This window comes from Cnephaeus nilssonii (genome assembly GCF_951640355.1).
Source record: "Cnephaeus nilssonii genome assembly, chromosome: 18".
NCBI classification, from domain to species: domain Eukaryota; kingdom Metazoa; phylum Chordata; class Mammalia; order Chiroptera; family Vespertilionidae; genus Cnephaeus; species Cnephaeus nilssonii.
The window spans coordinates 15,337,760-15,356,578 of NC_137089.1; the positions used below are offsets into that span (position 1 = coordinate 15,337,760).

Below are 18,819 nucleotides of genomic sequence, written 5' to 3' on the forward strand. Positions count from 1 at the left end.
TTAGTAAATCAGAATCAACAATTGAGGCCAGAGGATATTTTAATCCCCCTCCTCTGCTCCTGACAGCTTCCCTCCCTGCAAAATGATCAGAAAGTCTTTGTAATGCTGGCTGGGGGATCTGAATACCCTCATTTCAGGGAAGAGCTTGGCATGAATATCCTCTGGACAGAGTAGCTTGTGGTGACTGAAGCGTCTCCCCAGCCTTGGGGGGAAGTAATCGCTGTTGGCCCAGCCTCGGGTGGGGCGGTGGGGAGGCCGGGGCTGCCCGTCTCGGACAGCGCCCCTCGCCGGGCACATGATGGACTGAACTGTTCCGTGAACGTTCTGTTTGCCCGGTAGCTTTCATTAATCTTCCCTTTCTTGTGTGAAGGCTGCTTTCTCAGAGGCGGGCGCTTGCTGGCTTTCCCAAGGCAGGGATGATTAAAACCGAGTTCTGAGGGATTCATTCCGCCTCAAACGGGCGCCTGCTCGAGCTATTTTGGCAGGCTGCGAGAACAGTATGTTCACAATCAAATGATAAGTTTGCAAGAATTTAAAAAAAAAGAAGAAGAAAAAAAAAAAAGAAAGAAAAAGGACAAGAAACGCTTTATTCTTCTTTTGCCCCAGTTACAGGCGTGGGACTGCTGTGAATGCCAGCACCCAGGGCCAGCTCTGCCGCTCCTCCTTCCTTCATTTCAGAGACTGTTGGGCAGCAGGAACCTTAGAACCCGGCCAGCCCAAGGGGGCTGAGGTCTGGAGGGGTGAAGTGACCTGGCCAAGGTCACACAGCCCGCTCTGGGGGAAGGCCGACAGGAGCACAGGGCTCCCTGCCGATGCCCTTTTCCTGTTCCACGCTGTCCTTTGTCCACCTTTCCTTTAAAATGATTCCCATCCAGCCCCGAAGACAGTGAGGGAGGCTGGTGGGTTCAGACGAGGCTCCCTCAGGGAGCACCTCCGGAATAGAGGGCGTGCCCATCTGGCTGTGTTCTCCCCAGGGTGTCTGCGGACTCTCTGGGCCTGTTGAGCATAAGCCAGTGGCTTCTGCATGGGCGCAGGGGCAGAACGAGTTGGTCTCACTTCGTGGACATTTCGGGTTGTCAGCCAAGGCGAGTGCTCCTCCGGTGGGCGGGGGGAGCATTAGGGCAGCTCCCGGGGTCCTCCTCTCCAGGTCCTTGCGGTTCAGCGCTGGAGCAGCCCGGTGATGTGCATCTTCAGCGTCCCCCAGGCTAGAGGCTCCGGGTGCGCCATCCAGTCGGAGGTCCTGAGTGTTATTTCAGGGCCCACGCGCCACGGCTGCCGACGGGGCCTCGTGTGTGAGGCAAGCGTGGGTTCTTTGCACCTTGAGAGTTGATCGGTGCTCTAAGGATGGTGCTCGGGAATGTTGGTGCCCTTGACTCCCTAACCACGTGGGTGACTTTGGGGGAGGGCGTGGTGGCTGGGAGCCCATGCCCTCCATGCCTGGGCTTTTGTTGCTGCCACTGACATCCCGCCCCGGGGGAAAATGCTCGAACCCACTGTGTATGCACCTCCCAGCTTGTGCATGCCCCTTGCAGCTGCTGTCTGCTAGCATGTGCAGGCTTGATGGAGAAGCTTGGCCGCTTCTGTTTCCCATGGCAACAGCTCAGCTCCGCGTGAGAGCAGATAAGTGTGCACTCAGGCTGGAGACAGGCTGCGAGGTTCCACATGGCTCCTCATCGCCAGCCCTGTCCCTTCCCTTGTTCCCTTGCACTCAGCCACACAGAATAGCCTTCGCCCCGTGAGAGAGAGACGGGCCTCAGCTTGTGACACTCTCCTGTGGACTCCGGCATGGTCCCCCCCGCACCCCCACCCCACCGACTGCTGTGTGGTGCAAAGTGCAGGTGAGAGATCAAGGCAGGAAAGTGGCACTTACTCTGGGATACGCTGTTGGTAAAAGCAAGAAGCAGGTATTCCATGCACGGGAGACAAGGATGTTGAGTCAGGCAATAAACATGATTGGTAATGGAGGCAACATAAAGAGAAACTGCGGGTTAAAGGGACCAGGTGAGCCTTTCAGAAGCTGCTGGAAGAAGCAATGGAGAGGGAGGCGGGGGGTGGGGTGGGGTGGGGGGGGGCAATCCAGTAGCACAAGGGAAGTGAATAAAATAGAATCGGAGCTTTTGGGGCAAAAATAAATATTCCCAAGGCATAGAGAAAAGGCTTTATGCATGAGACTGGAAACTGGCCTGCAGCGTGATTTTAAAACGTCCCAGGGGCAAAAGAGGGGAAGGCAATTCAGATCAGCGGAGAAGAGGAAGGATAAGGTGCAGAGGGAGGCAAGGCAGAGAGAAGACGAAGTAATGTGAGGATTCCCCAAAGACCACGGGTTGCAAACTGGCTACCAGTGGACACAGTCAGCCAGAGTGTTTAAAAATAATTTGAGCCTACTAAAAAAAAAATAATAAAAAAATCAGATGTCACCCAAAGAAATCTAGATTTCAGCTTTTCTTAAAAAAAATAAATTGGAAAATCTGGCAACTGTACAACCTTGTCTCTGTACAGCCTGGAAGAAAATTTGCTGGTAGGGGGCTGCTGTTCCTGGATCTTACACTGGGGCCCAGGCTCTCCACTGCCCATCGCCTCATACTCCTCACCCCCCAAAAATACCTGTCTCCTGGTGTCCTTCACTCCAAGGCACCTGTGTGACCCCTGCAGGCATCTGCGATGCTCAGTGCTGCCCACACTGCTCTGGTTTTTCAGGACAGGAAGGGCTCAACAGAGCTGGGGCCAACCCTGTAGGCACCTCCCATCCCCGGGCCCTGGGACAGACGGCTCGTTTAAGAAGAAGGCTCTGCAGCCTGGACCTGAGACCAGGGTGGGCCTGACCCCAGGATGGAGACCTGCAGCCAGCTGAGGGCTCAGGGAGTAGGCTGGCAGGAGAGGTGGAGGGCACCGGATGCAGATGACAGCGAAGGGAGAGCTTCTGCCGGCATTGCTGCATCCCCATTTCAGGATGCATGCGTGACTGGGATTCTGGGAATGTGTTTCAACCAAATTTAGAAGCTCCTCTTTGAGGATCATGTTAGAGGGTCTGAGAAGCTGCCCATCTTGAATCTTCAGTGTCACTTAAACATGGGTTAGAATCCTGGCTCTTCCACTTAGTCTGTGTGACCTTAGGCAAGTTCCTTAACCTCTCTGAGCCTCACTTTCCTTATCCTATCTAATAAAGAGGGAATATGCTAATTGACCATCATGCTCTCACAAAGATGGCGGCACCCACAGCCACAAAATGGTGGCGCTCAGTCCCCTCAGCCCCACCTCATCCAGCTGGAGTCTCCCAGTCCCCTCAGCCCTGCAGGGGAAGTCATTTGGGGGTGATGATGCCGGCAGGGGAGCAGATAGGGGGCTATCAGGCTGGCAGGCAGAGTGGTTAGGAGGCTATCAGGCAGGCAGGCGAGTGGTTAGGAGCCAGCAGTCCCGAATTGTGAGCGGGATGTCCAACTGCCGGTTTAGGCCCGATCCCATCCCCGAGGGGTCCCAGATTAAAGAGGCTGCAGGCTTGGGCTGAGGGACAACCCCCGCCATGCATGAATTTTGTGCACCGGGCCTCTAGTCTAAAATATTTAGATATAGTACAGAGTTTTTGAAGATTAACAATAATGTGTATCAGACGTTAAAACAGCGGCCAGGCACTCAGTCAACAACTTGCTGTCTATGATGATTACTCTTTAGTTCTTGGACAGAGGCACAGGCTATAGGTTGTTCACTTCTCCACTTATGTATTTTGTGAAATCTGAAAGTAAATTTGTTGTGTGGGAAATTATGCTCCATTTAGCTCGGGAACCCTGTTAAGGATTTTTAAACGGGGCTCAGGAAAAGTCAGCCGTGAGACGTTGATGTGTTTGGGAAGTGTGTCACTGATGGTGCAGAACTAGGGGCTCAGTCCCAGCTCGCCTCCAATTCCAGGACAGCTGGGCCAGTCGCTTAGCCTGTTCCACTTCCTCGCCGGTGGAAACCAGCCGGCCAGGCGTCCGTCCTCAGCCACAGGAGACGGCTTCCATGACAATTAATTAGAACTACAGAGAGTTAAAAAGTCACCTCCTCAGCTGCACTAGCCCTGTGTCGAGTGCTCAGTCATTACGCGTGGTTAGTGGCCACCCTACTGCACAGCACAGACCTAGAACATTGCCCTGGTCGCAGAAAGCGCGAGGGGACAGAGCTGGTACCAGAGCTGCTGTCCTGGGCTGGTCCCCGCTGAGCAGCATCCCCGGAATGCGGACTCTCAGCTGCCACGCTAGACCTTCGGAACAACAACAAAACAAAAATTTAGGAATCTGGGGATCTGCTTGAAAACGTTGTTGAGAAAGAAAGAAAGAAGCACCTTGTCCAAACCCTGGTTCCCTGATTAGCGGAAGAGGGGAGAAGTGGGCTGTGTGGAGAAAGACATGAGCAGCAGGGTGATGCGTCTGTGCAGGAGCGAGAGGGAGCTGCCCGCAGGCATCTGAAGGGACCCGCAAGACATCAATGTTGGTGTCTTTTGGTGCCATGCTGTTTTCCGCACAGAAACAAAGGGATGATACTAGAGCTGTTGCCTGTTAAGAAAACATGTGCCTCTTGCAGGACAAAATTGCAGTCATCGATCCTATTTAATTGGTATTAGATTTTATTGCTGAGTGTTCAACTTTTAACGTGTCCATAAATCTGTTTCTTACTTTCAGAGAAATATCTGTATTAAGAACACACTGTACGAAAGAAGGAAAAAATGAATCCAAAATTATACATTATTAGTTTTTTAGGAAGCAAGCAAACTGGTGCCTCCTAAGGGGTCAGAGAGAAAAATAAAACAGCTGGGACTGGACTTCAGATCTGCTTTAGAGAGAAGGCTGCTGATTTGAGACACATCCTTACAGAGCCAACTATGTTGATGAGAGAGAAAACAGTGAGCGGACAGAGGTGGGGCTGTGGCCCACAGGTGGGTTGTGGGATGTGTTTGCAGCAGGTACGCAGTGAGCTGAGCAGCCTGTCACGTAACCGAGTCGTGGAATCCGGGCACAATGCAGGGGACAGGGAGCTGGCCAGGAGTCAGAGAGGTCTGGTCTGAGTCCCGCTCGGCCACCCACTCTCTGTGGGAGCGCTGACACATTTCAGTGAGCACGCTCAGCCTCAGTGTCCCCGTGTGAGCACCTGTCTCCAGAGGCTGCAGGCAGATGCTGTAGGCAAGGTGCCTAGGACACAAGAGGCAAGTGACACCGATTAGCGTGTCAGTTAGTCAGATCATGGTTCGGGTCAAACCCAGAGCCAGGACAAAGAGAGAGAACAGGGACACACCTAGGAGGGGAGGCAGCCCCTCCCGACCTGCTCTGCTGTGGGTAGCCCTGCCTGCCCCGCTCACTGCTGACTGCTGGGTCCTCCTACACACCCATGCAGTGAAGCAGGTCTCGCTTGGACCAGTGATGCTGGGAAAGAGTCAGGAGAACAGGGGCCCATCAGCGAGTTCAGGGTCAGAGAGGTCTGGGAGGGGACGGGTGCATGGAACCCTGCCAACCTTCACACCAACCCCAATTCTGGATGGAAGCAAGCTTTCAGGAAAAAGAACTGCACGCCTCTGCTGGTCCCCATTCTAATGACCGTTCCAATTCCCTTTCCTGCCGATCAAGTAAGATCACTCTCTTGGAGCATCTTGAATCTCTGATAAGGCCAGTTCCACGTGGCAATGACCTTTCTTCAACACTGACTTTCTCCCCATACCTGAGCACTTCCATTCAGATGACGTGACCGGAGCTGCAAGCCCTCTAGGTTACGGCTGGAGAAATTGCCCCGGGTTTGTTTCTAACCTGCCTCTTTCCCCATCTCCTTCCTGCACTCCATTAACCCCATTTAGCCTGAACCCACACGGGGAATCATTTCCTCACCTAAGGGGGCTCAGTTCACGCCCTCTAGCCAATGCCGGGACGCCCCTCTCACACTCTGAGTGGAAGTCGCTGGCTCAGACATATTGAGATTCTCCATAAATGCAGCCCCATCCTATTTCATGGGAGAAGAGATTTATTTATTTATTTATTTGTTTGTTTATTTGTTTATTTATTTATTAATCTATTTATTTGAGAGTGTTTTAAAATTGATCAATGTCTTCATTCAAATCCCATACATATGGTATAATGCTCATTAGATAATTTATGTCAATCAAGAAAGAAACATCTCTAATTGATTTTGTATAGTTCCAAGCAAGCCCAGGTTCATCACAGACCTAAATCTGCATGATTGACAGGGTGGTAGCAGCCCCCTCGCACTTCGTTTTAATTATGCCAGGTCTTGGGGAAAAGAAAAGATAATTAACTCAGTGACAAGGTCTTCTTGTTTCCCTTGCAAGAGTCTCGGGAGAGAACTGTGCTCAGCGGCAGGGGCCGGAGGGGGAGACCCAATGATACAGAGTGGAGATACGGTGGCCTCGATCCAATCCCACATTGAAGATGCCCTGGATATGCTTTCTGGTCTGTAAAGTGAGAGCACAAGAAAACAGATGACTGTCAAAAAGTGGCCATACACAGTGCCATTTATTGATTTCAGCCAGTCCATCGGCCGGTAAACTCATTAGTCAATAGAGCCAAATATCAACAGTACGACGATTGAAATTTCTTTTGAGAGCCAAATTTTTAAAACTTAAACTATATAGGTAGGTACATTGTTATTAACTTAATTAGGGTACTCCTAAGCTGGCCTTAGCTAAAAACTCAAGGGGCCAAAGAGAGCCACAGTTTGCCGACCACTGGCCTAGGCTTTGTTTCAACCTTTAAGACCCATGATACAGTATTGCTGCTTTTATCAAGGAACAAGCACTGGCGAAGCAAGCAGCACAGAATTTAGTAGCTTAAAATAAATAAGCATTTATTATTGTACACATTTCTGTCATCAGCCGGAGGACTGGCTGGGGACTGGCTGGGGACTGGCAGTTAGCTACCTATTGGCTGAGTTGATGCAATAAATTGGTCATGTGTCCCTCGTTATCCAGCAGCCCAACCCGTATAAGACAAATTGAATAATGCTCCTCCCCAAGGATGTCTGTGTCTGGATGCCCAGAACCTGTGAAAATGTTACCTTCCATGGTCAAAGGGACTCTAGATGTGTGCTTATGTTAAGGATCTTGAGATGGGAGATTTTCCTGTGTTATCTGGGTGGGCCTGCGTTATCTGTACAGGGAACCTTATGAGAGGAAGGCAGGAGGATTAGAGTCAAAGAGAGAAGATACAAGGGGGAAGCAGAGGTCAGAATAAAGAAGATGCAGCGTTGCTAGCTTTGAGATGCAGGAGAGTCCACGAGCCAAGGAAAGCAGGCAGCCCCTACCAGCTGGAAAAGGCAAAGACATGGATCCTGCCTTAGAGCACTCTGAACCCAGTTTAGACTGCTGACCTCTAGAACTGAAAGAGGATAAACATGTGTTTCTATAAGCCACTAAGTTGGTGGTAACTTGCCACAGCAGCAATAGACTAGCACACCTGGACTTGTCAAAAAGTTAGCAGCAGGGTTCTAAGAGGAAGGCAGGACTCGGGACTGGCACACTGTCACTTTCCTCACATTCTATTGGCCAACGATGTCACAAGTCATCCCAAGCTCAAGGCTCAGAGAAATGGAGCCCACCATTTCTTGATGGATTCTATTTCTCTCACCTCTTTTTTATTTAAATATTTTTTTTTTTACTGATTTCAGAGAGGAAGGGAGAGGGAGAGAGAGAGAAAAACATCAATGATGAGAGAGAATCATTGATTGGCTGCCTCCTGCATGCCCACACTGGGAATCAAGCCCACAACCTAGGCCTGTGCCCTGACCGGGAATCAAATCACGGCCTCCTGGTTCATAGGTCGGCGCTCTATCCACTGAGCCATGCCAGCCGGGCTATTTCTCTCATCTCTTGATGGAACACCTGGAAAGTCACATTGCAAGGGGTGTAGGGACCAAGAAGGGCAAAGAATTATGGCCTTACCACCATGCCCTTTACAAGGCAGGACTCGGGATGTTCAAAAGCAACATCTGACCCCAGTCTCTTTTTCATTTCCAGGGTCACAGCGAGCATGGGGGTCTGGAACTCGGGCACCCATCTCTTCCTACGTCTTTGGAGGATGTATGTGTCCCCAAGGAGCCCGGGATGGGTGGACTTCCTCCAACATTTGGGAATTTGCTCTTTCGTTGCATTCGGTTCGGTGGGCCTCCTCTCGGTGGCCTTCTCCTGGTTTCTGTCCTCGTTCATAGTCTTCACCATCTCCTGGATGACCGCCTGGGTTCTGCTGTGCTGCTCCAAGCACGTGAGGTGTTTCGTGGTCCTCTTCTTCCTCTCCTGTGGCCTGCGTGAAGGCAGGAACGCCCTGATTGCCGCCGGCACGGGGATAGTCATCCTTGGACACGTGGGAAATGTCTTCCACAACTTTAAAGGGCTCCTGGACAGTATGACTTGCAACATAAGGGCAAAGAGCTTTTCCATTCACCTGCCACTCTTGCAAAGGTATATGGAAGCAATCCAATGGATTTACGGCCATGTCACTCACCTGGGCCTACTGGATGGCCTCGTGTCTTGGAACCAGACTCTGGCAGTCTCTCTTTTCAGTCCCAGCCAAGCCCTGGAGGCACAGCTCAATGACACGAAAGGCCAAGTCGTGGGGGTCTTGTACCAGATGGTGACGGCGACCGAGGTGTTGTCCTCCCTCGGACGGCAGCTACTGGCCCTCGCGGGGCTGCTGCTGGTGCTCCTCGGCACCGGCCTCTTCATGAAGCGATTTCTCGACCCCGGTGGCTGGAAGTTTGAAAACACCTACATCACCAGACAATTTGTTCGGTTTGATGAGGGGGAGAGGCATCGGCAGAGGCCCGGTGTCCTCCCGCTGAGTAAGAAGGAGAGGAAGAAGTACGTTGTCATCCCGTCTTTCGGGCTGACGCCTAAAGAAAGGAAGAACCTGGGGCTGTTTTTCCTCCCGGTACTTACCCATCTCTACCTCTGGGTGCTGTTTGCAGCCATCGACTTTCTGCTGTATCGGCTCATTTTCTCAGTGAGCAGACATTTCCAAAACTTGCCATCGCTGGAGGTGCACTTGAAACTGCACAGGGAGGTAGGCGCTCACAGGCACGGGTGGGGGGTATCCTGGCTCTTTGGGGGGCTGTTTGAAAATGATCACGCACCTCCCCAGGCAGGGCAGTGTCTGACCGCCTTTGGGTCTCTGGCGCCTGGCACAGTGCCTCGAATGGAGAAGGAGCCCATCAGATGTTGGGTAAATTGAAGTCCCTGTGTTAGAGTCTATCATTCTGAACATTTTGGGTCCCGGTGTTAGTTTCCTGTGGCTGCTGTAACAAATCACCACAAAGTGAGTGGCTAAAACAACACAGATTTCTTCTCTCCTAGTTCTGGGGACCAGAAGTCTGAAATCAGTGTCCCCAGGCTGAAACCAGAGGCATTGGCAGAGCACACTCCCTTCAGACTCTGAGGGAGATTCCACTCTTTGCTTCTTCCAGCGTCTGGTGGCCACTGGCATTCCTTGGCTTGTGGCTGCATCACTCCCTCTGTCTTCACATCGCCTTCTCTCTCTCTCTCTCTCTCTCTCTCTCTCTCTCTCTCTCTCTCTCTCCCTCCCTCCCTCCCTCCCTCCCTCCCTCCCTCCCTCCCTCCTTCCTTCTCAAAGGATGCATGTGATTGCAGTAGGGTCACCAGGACAATCCAGAGTAATTTCTCCACCTCAAGGTCCTTAATGGGATCGCATCTACAAAGTTCCCTCTCCCCCAAATAAACCACATTTACAGATTTGGGGATTAGAATCTTATGTCGTTGGGGGGCCATTTTCTGCTTCCGATAGTCAATAGACACTGAAATGTGGGAACAGGGGTCTCTGGTGGAACATGAAGTTGATTCCTGGCATGAACCTAACAGGTCAGATTTATGGCCTACATTCCTCTCTCTGCAGACTCCCTGTGCACGCAGACTGCGCGTGCCTTCTCTGAATGAGACCGCCTTTCTTGGCAGCCTGAGTCCTTCTCAAACATAGGAGGGATCCTAATGCATCGGTGTCGTGTTTAAGAGGAAGGGCCCCTAACTAACCAAAAAATACAGCTGCTGCTAGTGCCTAGGGAAAAAGGAAAAAAAGGAACCAGCTACACTTTTCTTTTTTTAGGCAGCTTAGGCCAGTGGTTTCAACCTTGAGTGTGTTAAGAATTTCCTGGGATCTGTAATCAACAATAATATATATATATATATATATATATATATATATATATATATATATATATATATATATATATATATATATATATATATATTCTAGTGACCCGGTGCATGAAATTCGTGCACATTAAAAGGGGATTAATTAGAGGAAATAATTTAATATTGCTATTTGACCTTTCTCTATAATAGAAATGTCAGAGATGAAAGAAAATTAGTAAAATGTATATGAAAACCTTCCTCCTGTCAGAGTCTGGGGCACACCACGGGACCCAGAGTCAAGTCCCCGCCCACCCACATGCACCTCAAAATCATGTGAGACCCAGACCCGGCTGGCCTCCCCCCCATTGGGCTAGATCCAGACCCAGCCATTCCCACCCTTGTCAAGCCCTGCCAGGCAGGGGGTGTAGCCTCAGGTCCCCTGGCCCGGCACCAGGACGGGGGGCATGGCCTGAGGTCCCCCAGCCCAGACTGGGGCCGGGTGTGTGCCTTGAGGTCCTCCATCAAGCCCCACCAGGTGGGGGACATGGCCTGAGATCCCCTGTCACGCCCCGCTGGGTGGGGTCATGGCCTGAGGTCCCCCGTCAAGCCCCACTGGCAGGGCGGGGCGCAGCCTCAGGTCCCCCATCAAGCCCCACCAGGCGGGGTGGGGCATAGCCTCAGGTCCCCCGGCCCAGCACTGTGAGGGGGGCACAGCCTCAGGTCCCCTGTCAAGCCCCGCTGGGCGGGGGCGTGGCCTGAGGTCCCCTGTCAAGCACCATGGGGGCAGGGGAGGGCGCAGCCTCAGGTCCCTGCTGATTGCTCGTTAAGGCTCCTTATGGGAACTTGGCCTCAGCTGTGGGTGCAGCCATCTTTGTGACGGAGTGATGGTCAATTTGCATATTCCCTCTTTATTATATAGGATATTTTTAAAAAAAAGAATTTCCTGGGGTGCCCCAGCCAGTTTGGCTCAGTGGACAGAACATTGACCCTCGGTCTGAAGGGTCCTGGGTTCTATTGCTCCCGAGGGCACATGCCTAGGTTGCAAGCTCCATCCCTGGCCCCAGTCGGGGCGTGTGTGAGAGGCAATCAACTGATGTGTCACTCTCACATCAATGTTTCTCTCTCTGTCTCTCCCCCTCCCTTCCACTCTCTAAAAATACATGGAAAAATACCTGGGGGTGGGGGGAGGATTAACAACAACAACAAAAGAACTTCCTGGGGTGAATGCAGCACCTTAGGCCTCAGTTGACAGAGATTCTGTTTTAAACAAGGGAGCGCTTTTAATTAGCACTTCATGTGGGTTTTAAAGTAGGTGGTCCAGAGACCACACATTGGAACACAGGCTTCTCAATGGGGTCATTTCAGAGGATCTGCATGTTGTCAGACACTTGTCTTACTTTTTTATAACCCAGAGTTTGTGAAACTGAGCTAGGTGGGACATGCACATGTCTAGTGTGTGTTTGTGTGCTTGTGTAGTGTGTGTGTGTGTGTGCACATGTGTGAGAGAGAGACAGAGAGAGGAAATTCACTCTGGGGTGGAGTGCACTAGCCCAAACAGCTGCTTCCACATGTGCTGGATGCTGGGGAAATCTTAGAGGGGGTGGGAGGGGGGGCACCTGCAAACCCTTCTTTGAAGCCCCACTTTCCATGTCTCTCTCTGGGCTTGGATCCTCCTTCTGCACCCACACTTTCTCACCCCTTTACTTCTGGCTGAGCAGGGCCATCCAGGCTCCTGCCCCCGCTCACCCTGGGCTGCTTCTCAAAGGTGATTACTCTGAACACTCTGCATCCCCTGAAGAATCGAGTTAATTACGAGAACCCTGCTGCTCCAGATATCTGCAGCAGAGTGGATAATGAAGCTTTTCAGACAGGCTTGGTCCTGGGGGTGGCTAGTCAGAGCCTCTGTCCTTCCCTCCCCCTCCATTTGCTTCCTGATCCTCTTTTTATTTTTAAAAATATTTCTATTGATTTCAGAGAGGAAGGGAGAGGGAGAGAGAGATAGAAACATCAATGATGAGAATCATTGATTGGCTGCCTCTTGCACGCCCCCAACCAGGGACTGAGCCCGCAACCCGGGCATGTCCCTTGACCTGGAATCGAACCGTGACCTCCTGGCTCATAAGTCGACACTCAACCACTGAGCCACTCCTCTCAGTTCTCCCTCTCCTCCTTTCTCTTTTTCCTTATCTCTCATTTATTTCTCTCTCAGTCAACACCCATGCCTGTTTTGTGAGTTCTCACCATTTTAGACAGAATGTGGCGGGGGGTGGTGGGGGGGCGCACATATCCAAGTTCTATCTTTGGAAAATGACCCAGAAGCTCTCCAAGGACAAGGTCCTCACAAACACATTCTTAGGTGTTGGGTCCTGGGGATGCAAGGATTTCTAGACCCTGATGTCTGCCATGGAGGGGCTCACGTCCTGGTGGGGGAGGCCACCAGGTCCACTCACAGTGACAGCAGGACAGTGGGCGCTGGACCAGATGTGAGAACGAGGCTGCTGCCCACAGACTCCCTCCTGTGGTGCCTGGGACACTATGCTGCCAGCGCCTTCCTGAGACTGGCAGTGCCCTGCCCTTACCCCAGGAAGCCCTTGGAGGCTCCTGGTCCCCCCCAGTGCCGCAGATTTGCCAAGGAGAAGTCAAGCAGGAAGAGAGACAACAGCTCAAGGTTTTGCCAATATGTCTCTCCCACTTTCATACAATCTTACTCTTACCTAATAAAAGAGAAACATGCAAAATAACCACCACTCCGCTACGCCCACAGCCAATCAGAGTGAGTATGCAAATTAACCCAACAAATATGGAAGTTAATTTGCATATGCAGGCACAGAGTGGAGTGAAGCCTGCTATGAGGGGAAGAGGGGCCACAGAGGGAGCTACTGGAGTGGTGCCCCAGACAGAAGTGAGGACTTGTGGGCTCTAGGCGGCCCAGGACGAGGAGGTGCCGTCTCCCAGGTGGTCCAGGAGCGGGGACGTGCAGGTTCCCCAGGTGGCCAGGGAGTGGGGACTTGCCGGCTCCCGGGAGGCTGGGAGTGAAGCCAGGGGAAGGAAGGCCTGTTCTTGCACGAATATTGTGCAACGGGCCTCTAATTTTAGATAAAGAAGAAAGAGGGGAGGAGTGGGGAGGAGAAAGAAGGAGAAGGATGGGAAATGGCCTGAACTGAGCTAGCTGGATGGGTGTGCATTGTAAGAAAACATAGCCGTAGCTGCTGCTCATTGAGCACATACTATGTGCGTAGCATTTGTCTAGGTTAACTTTTCAGGGCTGTCTGATGCCAGAGTAAGTTCTCTGTCCATTACTCAATGCTGTCTTGGCAAATTGTTTACCTAAGAGAGGTAAACACATGTTAAAGCATCAGGGTACCATTCAGTCTATTGCTCGGGACTTTGAGAGAGTTCATTTGTCTTCCATAGTACCCTCCACCAACCCTGTGCAAAAATGTTGACTCAATCTTTATGAAGCCCTGACTCCCAACTGCAAAGTCTCCGCTTAGATTCCGAGACGAAATAACTTCTCCCCAGAGCGAACACCCGCTGCTTTCTTATTGCACAGGATTTCTCATCACTGACTCAATCGGTGTGTTTGTTTCTTCAATAGTTTTAAAAAGAGTGCATGCCTTTGCTCTGGGGATAGACATCACTCCATTTAATTGTAGGCAAACTATCTTAATAAGAGAAAAGGAGAGGCGACACAAATACCTTTCATTGCTTAGCCACAGCGCTGGGGAAATTACTGATTTCACTTCACGTTTGTATAGAGGTCCCTGGTTTGGGATTTCCAGGTTCTATTCAGGTATTAGAGTAGGTCCAAGGTGCATGGTGTTCTCAGGGTGTGGTTGGGTTCTTTTTGAGAAGTCATTTACCTCTTCCTGGCCCCGAGGACTCTGGGGTACAGGGGTGATAATCACTGACTAAGTACTTCAGTCTGTTAGGTTAATGCTCCATCCCCAAGGTGCTTAATTTACACTGGGAGTAGTTTATTCACGGACAGGATCTGGTCCATTAATTCCTGTTTCACCAAATTAGAAAACAAATCCACCGAGAGATTAAATGACTTTCTCGGGTCAGAGAAAAGGAAGAGCTGAATCAGCACCCGCTTCTCCTGCTGGTGGCTTGGCTGGGTCACTCAATGTCATCTTCTGCCCTCGTGTCATTTGGCTGAGGGGAACTGATTCGTTCTCTTGCCTTCAAGCAGGAAGGAATGCACCCCTCCTGAGCATCCAAGAAATAAGAAAACGTCCTATTTTGAGACCTCTAAAAATAGGATTTTAGAGCCACTTTCAGTAAAACCTATTCTTGGTATTATTACACTAAGAATAATCTCCCCTACCCCCAAGCTCTAGGATGTTGACTTAGAACATCATTTAATGCCTCTACAGCTTTGTGATCTTGTGGTCTGATGGAGAGGGTATGACAGGGTCTTAAGGGGCTACACTCCAAAAACCTTCACCCCCAGCTGAGCTAAAACCATCTTTCATGAGTCCCACATGCCCTAAAGTATAGACACAGGTGCTCCATAGAAACGGGTTATGTGATCACATATGTTAGGCTCACTGCTGGCTGAAGTTAAACAGATTTCTCGGCCTTCTTCTCAGAGCCTTCAACAGTCTAATGGGCATCGTGACTCTCCAAAGAAGGGACAGGTAGTCAAATTATTTAATACCCGCTTTCAAGGAAACCTGTATTTCCACAAACCCACTTTGGAAAACGCTGCAATAGCTACAGATAAAGCCCACCCCTTCACCTTTCTCCAACGCCAGCACACAGAAGGAACCATGGCAGCTCCTTCTGCCAAAGCTTCCTGACTATTTTAAAACAAATGATATGTGTTGCAGGGCAGCATTGAGAAAGATGAGGAATGAGTATGAAATGGCATGGATCCTGATGATTTTATTCTTTCCTTTTAGGAGCAAGGAACTCAAAACATCATCCACGACTCCCCCTTTCATGTAGCTCTATTTGAACCCAACTGCATCCCTAAACCAAAGCTCCTTCTGTCTAAAACCTGGGTTCCTCTCAGTATTATTCTTGTGATACTCGTGGTGCTAGGACTGTTGTCCTCCTTCCTGATGCAACTTAAAATCCTGGTGTCAGCATCCTTCTACCCAAGCGTGCAGAGGGAGCGCATCCAGTACCTGCATGCAAAGCTACTGAAGAAAAGATCAAAGCAGCCAGTAGGAGAAGAAGAAAGGCAGCTGAGTCTGTACTTTACAAAGGTAAGGCCAAGATGAGGGTATACCTGTAATTAAGGACATTTTGAGTTTGAAGGACAAAATGGAATTTCAAAGCACTCTTCCACTTCACATTAGGGTTATATTCTCAACAATAGATGGGACACCAGAGGAAGTGGGGGAAGGGAGGGAGAGAAATGAACAGATACACGTGGCCAAGGCTCCCAGCTTTGTGGTTTTTAAATGCTGGTCTAGAGAATTCTACAAGATGTCCTCAAAACACTGATTTCAAGTGAGTTTGCTTAATCATATTGTAGAGAGACTATTGGGATGGCCCTTTGTAATAGCTATTAAAGAACAATGCCTAACAAGAAGTTACTTTACCAGGTCAAGGAAAGATAAATAACATAGAGGGAAATATCTACTACAGCTTGGTAAACTCCAAAAACTATGCTCATTCTCCAGAATTAAAAAATATATATATATATATATATATATAAAATACATATATATGATGATATATATGATATACATATATGTTTATACACACATATGGTAACATAATGACTTTCATATACATATAAAATAAGCGCTTGTCAAAGATTTTATTTAAGTTGTTCATTAAAGAGGAAACAGTAAAAAAAATTCCAACCAATTCAAAGCACACACACAGACAGGCCATCAGGAATACCAAAATGGGATTTGCTTCAGAGAAGGGAGACTGATTTCTTCCCCAAGGGCAATGGGAGAACCAATTGTACGTTACAGGATAAGATGTATTTGCAGGTCCAGGACAAGAATCATTTATTTGCGTTGTTGCTATCAGCTATCTACAATGTACACAAGAGGAGAAAGCTCACAGATGATGAAAGACGCAGGAAACCCACAAGGATACGTTTTTCTGGCCATGTCAAAGTCTTCTGCAATTTTTCCTGACGCCAGGAGCCCCACCATAAGGAGTTTATGTCAGAGGCATTTGAAAGGACTCTAATGCTCATTCATCCACCTTTTTGTCTCTTCAGATTCATTTCTGGCTTCCGGTCCTGAAAGTGCTTAGAAAGAAACGAGTGGACGCTGCAAGGGAAAGCAATCCATGAGCGGCCCCCACGGTAGGCCGAGGCCACACTTCCCCAGCAGCTCTCGGGTCCCTGACAGTGGTCGCCACTCACGCCCAGCTTCAGAGATCTATACGTCATGGTCCTTCAGGGGCCTGGTTTGCGGGGCAAACTACCTTTCTTCATGAGGTCTATCAGGTAAATGGTTAGGTCAGCTTTTTTCTAATCCCTCTGAGGATAAATCTCAACATAGAGTAATATTCAAAGGAAAAAAAAAAACAACAGAAAAAAATCAACATCTCTACTGCAGGTTCACAAGCAAATGCTAAGGAGAACATACATGTATAATGCCAGTAACATCTCTTTAATCTTTTCTGTCTCTACTCAGTCCTTCTCATTATCATTCATAGCTACTCCCTACCCCCATAACTGTCCCTCTTCCCCCTGCCCCCTTATTCAAGAACTGCTTCCCAAACCCATCTCCAGCAGCTCCTCACTGCTTCTCATCACCACCTCGGCTCTTACTCCCCTCCTTTTCTGGAATCCTTTTGTTTTCCTCTTCCAACAAATCCTGTAACCACATTTATTTGGGGACCACATTTATCAAAGTCGTATCAAATGTTTGTGAAAATTCACATCTTGGGCCTCTTCTTCACTGTGCTTCATATGTACTCTATGGTACAGGGACCCATTTCCCCTCTACTCTAAATACCTAGGAAGGAGAAAAGCCTCCTGGAATATTGATCTGAGTACCTCTAAAGTCCCAGAATGGAGAAGAAATAAATAAACATTAAATTTTTCTCTTTGTAATTTTCATTTTGAAAAATTTTCAGACGTGCGAAATAGTAGAGTTCCATTTATCCTTCACCCATCATCCCCCAAGATTAACATCTTATAACCATGGTACAATGATCAAAGCCAGGTAAATAACATTGAAAAATGTATGATTTATAGAATTTATTGAATTTTTTTTTTACCAACTGTCGCACTAATATCCCTTCTGGTCCTTGATTCAATCCAGGCTCACACATCGCATTTAGTTGTCGTGGTTCCTTAGTCTGGTCCAATCAGCATATTGTGGGGAAAGGCTTTGAGGCCATGCAAACACCCTGTTTCTCATCGTACCTTTCCACTCTGACTGTAGCATCCAGAGATGCAAACCACGACGGCCCAATTGTGATTTTCCATTGTTGTGTCTTCAACATTTCTTAATTGGAATTTGACACTATCCCCAGAAAGAAACTTTTTTTTTTGAAGACCAAATTTTTTTTCAGGCCCCTGAATAGGCATTTGACACATACGATCTCATTTAGGTTTCACAACAACCCTATTTAATAGATCAGAAATCTTGCCCTCAGAGACCCTGATTGAGCTGGCCTGGGGCGGGGCCTGGGCACGGGCATGCTTAAAGCTCCTGGGGATTCTAACAGGCCAGCCAGATGGAGAACCAACATCCCAGGAAGTTTTACAGAGCTGCAGGTCTTTCGATTTAGGTCTTCAAATTTCTCTAACAGGAGGAGCCTACACTAGAAATGCATCTGACTCAGCATTTCCCAAAGTGTGTTCCTCAGGACACGAGTCCCTTAGTTGTTCCATAAAAGGAGTTACGTGATGTTCCTAAATCCATACCATCTGCCTTCTAACCTTGAGGATTCATAAAGCATGTTGGCATAATTCAAAAACTTTGAGAGCTTTATTTTAACCTTGTTTCACTGAGGGTTTCCCCCAATTACTGAGCCATGGAAGAGTTTTCCCAGGAATAACTATTGTCATCTTTCAGGACCATACTCTGATAAAATGCTGAGTCATTGGCATAACTTTGAACCAAAACAGGATCAGAGAAGGTGACTATGCATTTATATTTTTGGCTTATTTAAATATTCTGATGTTTTATTGTGTTTTCTAAAGAAACAAATGTACATATTAATAAACGAATACCCTGTCTGGATTTTTGTACTCATGTTGTATTTATTCCTTCTAGAGAGGAGGGATCTTCCCCACATTAACTGAGACAAAGAATCAACTGCTCAATTTTGTGAGGAAACTGGATGCTTTTGCCTTTCTAAATTCTACGAATTAACTAACGTACCTAGTACCTAACAACATCACCAACATCTACAGCGAACATGTGAACAGGGCACAGAGAAGGTGTTGGTGATACCCATACGCTCAACCACAGTCCCTGTCTTTGGCATGTTTTCAATCTAGTCAGGAGGACAGAGAGATGCTCAGACAGTAAATAACATATAGTAGCTTTTGGTAAATTCCAAAAGCTCTGGGCAGGCCATGCCTTTATGGAACCATGGCCAGCCTCCCGGCCCTCGCCTACTACGAATGCCCAGGTTACACCTCTTCCCTAGGAGGGGGGCCCTCGAGGGGTTGGTAAAGGGGTTTTGATTTCCTTTAAATGATAACCACTATTCTGACGTAGCAGAATCTCTTTTGTTTCCCACTGACTGACGTGGAAGGGTTCACGAGA

At 48.9% G+C, this 18,819-nt stretch overlaps 1 protein-coding gene across 1 annotated transcript; it reads left to right on the forward strand.

Annotated features, from left to right (window-relative positions):
- Positions 1-8,003: 8,003 nt before the first annotated feature.
- Positions 8,004-16,446, forward strand: DCSTAMP (dendrocyte expressed seven transmembrane protein; the record flags this gene model as incomplete). Its single annotated transcript, XM_079795803.1, has 3 exons — positions 8,004-9,032; positions 15,022-15,330; positions 16,308-16,446. The coding sequence occupies 3 exons, from the start codon at positions 8,004-8,006 to the stop codon at positions 16,380-16,382; spliced, it is 1,413 nt and encodes a 470-aa protein (XP_079651929.1). The 3' UTR covers positions 16,383-16,446.
- Between the last annotated feature and the right edge of the window lie 2,373 nt (positions 16,447-18,819).